Here is a 10,050-nt window from a genome sequence, read left to right on the forward strand (position 1 = left end):
GAATTGCTAATCACTGAAGCTGGATGATGGTATGTGGGACTGCATTATTATTCTGTGTACTTTTGTTTATATGAGAAGTCTCCATAATAAAGACTTTTTGAAAAAGATTACCCCAGAGTTTCTCACATATGGAGATATTCTTAGGAAATTGAAAACTGCTTTTTAGATTTAGCTAAAATTTTCCTACAATTTAAAAGTTATACATAAAAAAAATGTTATACATACTCATAAAAATCTAAAAAGAGGACAAAAGAGAAAAATTTATCCACAGCCCCGACATTCAAAACTATATTATGATTTTTACATTTTGGTGTCTTTCTAGTCTTATTTCTAAGTATGATTTTTAGTGATACTGTATATGAATGTTGAGTTTTTAGCATACGTGTTTAGGTCTTAAGGTTTTTAATTCTGCACATTCATTCATTCAACGGATACCATACGTGTATTATATACCAGGCATATATAGGCATAGCTTTGCTTTGCTTTGCTTTGCTTGCTTTGCTTGCTTTCTTTCCTTTTTTTTTTTTTTTTTTTTAAGATTTTTAAGTAATCTCTACACCCAATGTGGGGCTTGAAACCACTACCCGAGATCAAGAGTAGCTTGCTCAACTGACTAAGCCAGCCAGGCGCTCCTATATACGCATAGCTTTTTATGTTCTAGGCTAGGAAAAAAAAAATCTCAGGGAAACAAACACCCACAAGCCTTATTTTTAGTTTATTTGACCTTTTTCTACAACCCTACTATATGGTTTCTTTTATGTACTACAGTTTTGTTCAAAAATACATATTGATGAAAGTTTTAAATTCACAGCGGACCTGGAAAATATGACAAGTGCTGAACGTATCACAATTCTTCAAGAAAAACTTCAGGAAATCAGAAAACATTATCTGTCATTAAAATCTGAAGTAGCTTCCATTGATCGGAGGAGAAAGCGTTTAAAGAAGAAAGAGAGAGAAAGTAAGTATTAATCTTACTTAAAAAGCAGTTTATGACTGCATTTAGACTCATGTGAGTTTATGTCTATGTATCTTCGGGCAAGTTCTTTAATTGCTCTGCCTTATTTTCCTCATCTATAAAATGGAAAAAGTTTATCTAAAGAAAAACAATTATCTCAAATCACAATGTTCACTTTCGTGGAGTTTACAATCTGCCTTAAAAAAAAAAAAAATGAGATTTCGGATCGTGAACAGCACTGTGAAGAGAATGATGTTAAGGCAGGGATTGGATGGGCTGTGTTAGATTACCAGTGGTCAAGACATTTTCATTGAGACCTGAATGACCAGAGGAAGTTAAATCTGAGGGAAAAGAGTTCTCTTAGTCTGCCAGGGCTGCCATTAGCAAAGTACCCCAGACTGGAGTCTTAAACAACAGGAAATATATTGCTTATCTCCAAATACTGTCACAGTGGAAGTTAGGGCTCCAACAGAGAAATTTAGAGAGACACAATTCAGTCCATAAGAGTCCTGGGCATAGAGAACAGCACGTATTCCCTAAGATAGAGTTTCTTAAACTTGGAACTATTGACATTTTAGGCCAGATAATTCTTTGCTGTGGGGGGCTGTTCTGTGCACTGTAGAATGGGTTAGCAGCATCCTTCATCCCTGGCCTCCAACCACTGGATGCCGCCCCCCCCCACCCCCAACCTCAGGACAACCAAAAATGTCTCCAGACGTTTTTCAAATATCCTCTAGGGGGCAAAATCTCCCCAGATTGAGAACCGCTGCTCCAAGGAGGGGAGATGCACTTGGTGCCTTTCAGGAGCAGAAAGAAAACCACTGTGGTGAAAGTGATAGAGACGGAAGTTAGGTAAGCAGAAGCATAGAGACGGAACTTAGGTAAGCAGAAGCCAAATCATGTGGGGCCTTGTAGGGAAGGATGAAGGGTTCAGATTTTATTCTAAGTGAGATGGACAGCTATTTGAAAGTTTTAAACAGAATGAAAATGACTTTTTCAAGAGCATTTACGTGAGCTGTGGAGATGGAGAAGCTGGATTAAAGCTGATTAAGTGGAGGAAGAGGTAGGGAAGCAGAGGAGGTAGAGAACGTGACCCTAGGAGAAAGGGAACCCTAGGAAAATCTCACGTTTTATAGTTTTGTAGTGAATGCAGAAAGCGGACATTAGGGGTGGGGGGAGGGGACAGTGTCATTTCTTTTTTTTTTTTTTTTAAGATTTTATTTATTTATTTGAGAGAGAGAGAATGAGAGACAGAGAGCATGAGAGGGAGGAGGGTCAGAGGGAGAAGCAGACTCCTGCCGAGCAGGGAGCCCGATGCGGGACTCGATCCCGGAACTCCAGGATCATGACCTGAGCCGAAGGCAGTCACTTAACCAACTGAGCCACCCAGGCGCCCCGACAGTGTCATTTCAAGCTTATGATTTTGCCTCCCCAACCCTCCTCTTTTGACACTGCTCCCATTCTCTGAAGCACGTTGATTTTCATTTTCTTTTTCTTCAGAGGAATGTTCTTCCTTCCCTCTCTTGCTGTTGTGATAAGTCCTATAACTCTCTCCACCTTTTGTCTAGGCTTTTTAATTTATGCACTGGCTGAAAGTCTGGGTTATGGAGTAATTTGAAAAGAAATTAAATGTTAATATATAGAAAGTATATACAGAAACATTCTGTCAAAGGAGGGGGATCATCAGGGTTCTATTTGATATATAACCATCTAAAAATAATTAAAAATCAATTATAATAAGCATACTATTTAAAGAGCTCCTTACTCTTAAAGTCATCCAAGCCTTTTTAGAGTGTTTTTTATGTAGTAAGAGGTCTATCCAGAAACTGCTCCTCTAAAACAGTGTTTCGTATATGTGGTCACCACAGATTCTCTATAGCAAGTGATTCTGATAAATGGATGCTTTCTCTGGGGAGTTAGCATTAAAAGTCAGTTCCTAAATACTATTGAAGTATCAGTAGGAAGGGGCACCTGGGTGGCTCAGTCAGTTAAGTGTCTGCCTTCAGCTCAGCTTATGATTCCAGGGTCCTGAGATCTAACCCCACGTCGGGCTCCCTGCCCAGTGGAGAGCCTGCTTCTCCCTCTCCCTATGCCCTCCCATCCCCACGCTCATGCTCTCTCTCTCTTGCTCTTTCTCAAATAAATTAAAAAAAAATATCAGTAGGAAAATGACTATCCTAGTTGTCAAAGAAAAGCCAAATATGATACTGTTCCTAGCCCCCCCCAAAATGTATAACTGAAACCAGTGCTAGGAAAATAGAGTGAAATTCATATACATTGCTGGAAGCATTGGCACAATTATTTTGGAAAACAGTTTGACTATATATTTGGAGAACTAGCTAATTTGAGTTCTAAGAATAGGTCTCAAGGAAAAATAGTGACCATAAAGAAGTTTGTTGTAATATTTATAATAACAGATAGAAATTATTTAAATTGTGATACATTACACTGAAGAAAAAGTAGACATTTAAAATTTTATTTAAAATGTTCAAAATTGGGGTGTCTGGGTGGCTCAGTTGGTTAAGCCATCTGCCTTTGGCTCAGGTCATGATCCCAGGGTCCTGGGATCGAGCCCTGCATCATCAGGCTCTCTGCTTATTGGGGAGGCTGCTTCTCTTCTCCCTCTGCCTGCCACTCTGCCTACTTGTGCTCGCTCGCTATCAGATAAATAAGTAAAATCTTTAAAAAAATTAAAATGCTCAAAATAGTCATTACATTGTTGTTAACAGGAAGAGACTAGGGATTGAAGAAGTTACAATTCATAATATAATGGAATACTATTCAACTTTGAAAAGAAAAAGGGGGGGCGCCTGGGTGGCTCAGTCAGTTAAGCGCCTGCCTTCAGCTCAGATCATGATCTCTAGGTCCTGGGATCCAGCCCCACATCCGGCTTCCTGCTCAGCAGGGAGTCTGCTTCTCTCTCTCTCTCTCTCTCCCCTCCTCTGCCCCTCCCCACCGATTGTTTCTCTCTTTCTCTTTCTCTCTCTCTCTCTCTCTCTCAAATAAATAAAATCTTAAAATAGAAAAGGAAAAGAGGTATTTGTATATGTATGGCTATGGAACAGTCTCATAAGATAGATTGTTAACTGTTAAAAAAAAATCAAGAGTCAAACACTATACTGTGATGCTTCCACTTGTTTTTTTAAAGTAGAGTTGTAGCTACACATGTTAAATTTGCATATCGTATCTCTAGCTTTGGAGATAACATTCCTCCAGAACAGGGGTTGGAAACATTTTCTGTAGAGGCAGATGATAAATATTTTGGGCTTTGTTGGCCAAGTGGTCTCTTTAGAACAACTTGACCCTGCCATTGTAGGTGTGAAATATACCATAGGCAAGATGTAAGTATGTGAGCATGGCTGTGTTCCGATAAATTTTTCTTAACAGAAGCAGGTGTGCCAGATTTGGCCTGGGGACAGTAATTTGCCAGCCCCTATTCTAGAGTTTTAAAGACTATGAAGCAACTGGTAACAATGGGGAGGCGTTATTTGGAGGACTTAGGAGGGTTTTTGTCAGAAGATTTGCTTTTCCACCTTATATTCCTGTACTGAAGGAATTTCTTTTACCTTGTGCATGTATTCCTTAAAACTTTTTTTTTTTCCAAATACTGATTGATAACAAGGAGAGAATTTCCCTGAGGAAAATAAGAAATGTGTCATTTGCTTTGTAAATGAAGTGCAGGAAAATGCAGATCAGTTAGCCCTCCATTCTCATCACCATTTAAATTCCTAAGAAACTCCCAACACAGGAAGATGCAGGAATTAGGAGGGAAGCGGAGTTTTGGGTGGATTACAGATTTTTCCTATTGGATTCAAAGCTCTTTTTGACATTTGTTTCTGTTGTTACAGAAAGTCGATTCTCAGTTTTATTTCCATGTCTTAATAGACTGGGCCCATGATTTTTTTTCTTCCTAATTGATCCATGCAGGAGCAGCATTCCCTGATCTGTCCTTTTTCATTAACTCTGTAGTTTGGCATGGTCTAGCTACTTGAGATACACTAGTTTTTCCTCTCTTTACATTATGGTATTGTGACATACAGACCACTCTTGTTGTCAGCTAAATGATTTTAGACAACAGAATTTTAGTTGAGAGGACTGCTGTTTTCTTTCTTTCTATTGTTGTATATACGTTTATTAAGCCTTTGGTTTGGTCTTCCCTTTCTTCAGGTGCTGCTACATCCTCATCCTCTTCTTCCCCTTCATCCAGTTCCATAACAGCTGCTGTTATGTTAACTTTAGCTGAACCGTCAATGTCCAGCACATCACAAAATGGAATGTCAGTTGAGTGCAGGTGACAGCAGGACTTGCTAAAGCACTTTGCACTTAATGGCTGTTGAGGGCCACGTCTTTTTTTATACTGCACAGTGGCACAAAAAAAATCAGACAAGCACTATTTTATATTTAAAAATTGTTTCTTGACAAGCTGACTTGGCACTTAAGTGCACTTTTTTTATGAAGAAAAAGTACAATGAACTGCTTTTCCTCAAGCAATAATTGTTTCCAACTTGTCTGGGAATTGTGTGTCTGGTAACTTGAAGGCCTTCCACTGTGGCAAATGGAGGCTTTTCACTGCCTGTAGAGACAATACAGTAAGCATAGTTAATTCGGTGGGCCAGAACATGTTAAGATAACTTACTGTATATGTATTCCCTTGTATTTTGTTAAAGCTGGAACATTTGATATTTTTCCATTTATTTATGAAAAAATATGAACCTATTTTCATTTGTACGAGCTAATTGTTTTTTAAAGCAAGTCACCTTAGGGTGGCTTTAATTGTATAAGTCAAGCACATGTAATAAATTCAAAACCTGCAGTTAACAGGATATTAGACATCAATCCTGGTAACCAAATATTAAAGATTCTCTTTAAAAAAGACTGAATATGTTTACAGGTTTGAATTAGGCTAAAAGGTCTTGCAGTGGCTTTTCATGCCCCTTCAAATTGGAATGGAACTACTGTACTTTGCCATTTTTCTATAAATCAGTATTTTTTTTTAATTTTGATATAATACATTGTGTGAAAAAAGAAAATGGCTAATAAACTGTATTAAATCTTAAACAATGTATAAAGATTGTACTTAGCCAGTTCAAAGTGTATATTTATTCATAATGAATTATAACAGTTATATTTTTGTGTTTTCTTGTAAATGTTTCTTTTTCCTTAAATACAGATAATTCATTTGTATTGCTTATTTTATTATGAGCTACAACAAGAGGATTTCAGGAACAAGTAAACTGTATTAGTATGGTTCAAGGTTGTTGATATGAACTGTCTCAAAAGGATGGTTGTTATTTTAAGTATAAATAGCTAATCGGGGTGGTAGGCCTATAAAATTAAATGCCTTGTATAAAATCCAAAATGAACGCAAAATTGTTTTCACTTGTATTGACTTTATGTTGTATGATTCCAATCTCTGTTCTGTTTGGCACTTGTATTTAATTCTACACCTTTGTAAGACATTTGTATATTGCGATGTGTTCATTCAAGCTATTTAATACCTGGCACTGTTAATACACAGTACTTTACTGTACAGACTGTTTTACCGTTTTAATTGTAGTTCTGTGTACTTTTTTTGGATGGGGCTGGCATGTTTTGTTTTCTGGCAATACGACATGTGAGAATTTCGAAGCGTTTTGTTGTAGATGCTAACGTGTCAGAATCCTTTACATTCAACTTTTCTAAGAAAAGCATTTTCAGTCTTGTAGTGTGTGCTTACAGTAACTAATTTTGTTGAAAATGGTTTCAAGTTATTCAAATTTGTACAGGACTGTAAAGATTTGTTGACAGCAAAACGTTGAAGAAAAAGCTTATAGAATAAAAGCTATAAAGTATATATTAGGATCTGCAAACAATGAAGAATTATGTAATATATTGTACAAATATAAGCAAAGGCTCTGAAATAAAATGCCATAGTTTGTGAATCCTTGATTTTGTTTCTAAAAGATTAAGTAATTTTAGTTCATTTCTGTATATGATGACTGACTGAAACATACATCTCCAGCCTGTATTATCAGAAGGGGTTTAATTGACATACCAAAGAAGGGAAATATTATACCTATAAAAATTAAAAAGTCCATTAATCAGACACAGGATTTAGTAGGTATTTTTTATCTTTGTATATACACTATAGACTATTTTGCTTGAGTCTGAACGTGAATATTTATGACTTGGAGGTTTGTCTAAAGAAAAAAAATATTTTCTTTAACATGTGGAACCATTACCAGCAGCTTTTTAAATTTTTTCCTGTCTTGTAATTTCATTGGACTTTTACTTTTAGTGTACTCTGCCCCACTGCTCATTGGGATCATCTGGGCATTGTTAAAACAATAGTCAATACTTGTACTGTGCCCATGGTGGTGGTGCTAGCGGTGGGGCAGCTTTTGCCCCCCCAAAAAGTCGTACTTAATTGGTCTAGGATGAAACTTGGATGTCGATCTTGTTTTAATGGTCTCCAGTGACTTTAATATGCATCTGAGTTGAGAACCACTGCTTTTCTCCCCATTTTAAAAAATCGGTAATTAGGTTTTTTGCCCCACTTAATGAACTTTCCACCAAGAGACAACCCTTTCTTAAAACAGTAATTTTTAAGGCCTAAAAAGCTCAAATGTATAGTTTTAAAGCACCTTTGGGATGACCCTTTATTTTTACAGAAATTTATTTAACTTCTAAGGGATGAGTTTTAAAATCTGTAGAACAGTGCTTCCCAAAATGAAGTTCTAGAATACTGGTTCCTGGAAATGCTTTGGGAGTTGTCAAATATATATGCCATATATAGCACTTTTTTTCCGCAGAGATTCCATTGTTAGCATATTAAAAACTGAGGAGGCCTGTGAAGAGATACCTGGCTAAACTTCCTTAACCCTACTGTTTTCAATCTTGCCTGATCATGAAACCTTGTTTCTCAAGGAACTACTAATACAACCGACTTTTTATGTTACAGAAACAGTGCTCTAGCAGAGAATGATTCCAAACTTTGTTGTAGTCAAGGTTTACACTCTTGAGCCTCTCTGCCTTCCTGCCCATTCTCCCTTCTTCCCAGCTCCTCTGGAGAGTTTGAGAATTTCATGGTATTACCAGAATTTGACTTAAGTTTTCATCTGGTAACCCGAACTATGTTTTATCAACCTAGTTACAGTGTCTGGTAAAATTAAGAGGATATGTTTTTTGCAGTGTTCTCCAAAACTTTTTTTTCCCCTACTGAAATAACCTGAGAGTGAGGTCTTGTTAATTTTCTTAACCTGGGGAAACTGGGGAAGCTGAAGCACCATACACAAGACCACTGACATTTTTTGTGTGTGTGTATTTTTTCTTTTTTTTTTTTAAGTAGGCTCTATGCCCAGTGTGGAGCCCAATGTAGGGCTTGAGCTCACGACCCTGAAATCAAGACCTGAGCTGAAATCAAGAGTTGGACACTTAATGGACTGGGACACCCAGGCGCCCCTTATCTGTACTTTACTCTGAAAAGAGTCTTTATATTTTAAACTCTTCAAAGGGGTTAAGTCATCTCCAAACACTTAAAAACCAGTTCTGAACAGCAGTGGGGATCATTTTTTAACTCTCCAACCACAGCTTCTTTAATCCTATTTTCCTCTAGAAATGTGTGCTGCCTTTCATTCTTTGAGTCCATTTCTCCACCTTTCTTTTATTTTTAACCTACTCTTCAGGGATTTCTGGCTAACATCTTGATGGCTTTTGTGTATATTAGATGTGATACCCTGGAGGAATAGTTTCATGGTTTAGTTGTAGAAGTAATATACGTAAGACCTAATAAAATCTGTGCTAAACTGGATGGTCAGGGAAAACCAGCGCGTAAGAGTTTAAAGGAGAAGATGAAGGAGCATATGGGATTTGTGATGACAGATGTGAGGGTGACACAGAGGAGATGCAAACCTTGAAGTAACATTCAAGGGAGATTCATCTAGAAGTGGAATGTGTAGGCAAGAATGGAGAGGAAGAGTCAGGAAAAGCCAGATGTGATGAGGTTGCAGGGTTACAGATAAGAAAATGATTCTTGGAATAATGCTAGAGAGAGTAGGGAGGGAATGGGATTGGGACATTCTGAAGGAAAATGTAGGATTTCTTCATTGGACTGTATAGGATGGAGGGAGATGCTTGAATTGCAAATAGGGACAATTGGATTTGTCCATCTTTTGTGAAATACTGCAAGGTCACAATTAGGGGAAACCTAAATAAGAGACTCAGAAAACAAAACCACGGCCAAGCAGGTGAATATTTTTTTTTTTTTAAGATTTTATTTATTTAGTTGAGAGAGAGAGAATGAGACAGAGCACATGAGAGGGGGGAGGGTCAGAGGGAGAAGCAGACTCCCTGCCGAGCAGGGAGCCCGACGCGGGACTCCATCCCGGGACTCCAGGATCATGACCTGAGCCGAAGGCAGTCGCTTAACCAACTGAGCCACCCAGGCGCCCTGAATATTGTTTTTTTTTTCGATTTTTCTGATGTGGCCTATGAAAGGTCACCTATATTCTCAATGACTTCTGTTAAACAGCTTTCAGAAAGATCTATTCTCAGAGTCAAAATTCAATCCGATTTTATACCAAAGTTCTGAATTCAATTATCTAATTATAATCTAATATTTATCTTTTATTACCTAAAAATCAATTTACCGACATCCAGTAGGTACAACAAATATACAGAAATAGGATAAATACGATACCCATTTATACATCTAGATAGAGTGTACATTAACACTAATGCAGTTTGATGAAGAACTGGAAAAAATCTATTGCATATAGCTGGGAAATTTTCGTGAGATATCAGAGCTGGATCTTGAAGGATGGGCATGATTTTGCAGGTGAAAATAAGTAAAGAGGAGGATAATTTTGGGTAAAGGAATAACAAAAGGTAAAGGAATAACAAGGAATAAAAAAGGCCAGAATGTGCGGGTTTGGAGGGGGAGGAGTCTGGAAGTTAGGCTGAGGAAATACCAAGAATTTTGAGTGCCAAGGATCTGGTAGAATAGGGCAGAGCAGGTTAGGGCTGAGGCCTCCACTGTCAAATTTCAGAAAAATTGCCAGAGCAATGCAAAGAATACCCACGTACGCTTCACACCGATTCACCAATTGTTTAATATT

General features: G+C 37.6%; 1 protein-coding gene across 1 annotated transcript in view; it reads left to right on the top strand.

Moving 5' to 3' along the window:
• The window catches only part of ARID4B (AT-rich interaction domain 4B), a 145,284-nt gene extending 138,407 nt beyond the window's left edge, over positions 1-6,877 (top strand). Inside the window, exons 23-24 of the mRNA XM_044916014.1 lie at positions 812-958; positions 5,123-6,877. Coding sequence (XP_044771949.1) covers positions 812-958; positions 5,123-5,250 — 275 coding nt within the window. The 3' untranslated portion in view covers positions 5,251-6,877. The remainder of the gene's footprint in view (positions 1-811; positions 959-5,122) is intronic.
• The last annotated feature ends 3,173 nt before the right edge of the window (positions 6,878-10,050 follow it).

Source organism: Neomonachus schauinslandi, chromosome 6, assembly GCF_002201575.2.
Source record: "Neomonachus schauinslandi chromosome 6, ASM220157v2, whole genome shotgun sequence".
Taxonomy (NCBI): Eukaryota; Metazoa; Chordata; class Mammalia; order Carnivora; family Phocidae; genus Neomonachus; species Neomonachus schauinslandi.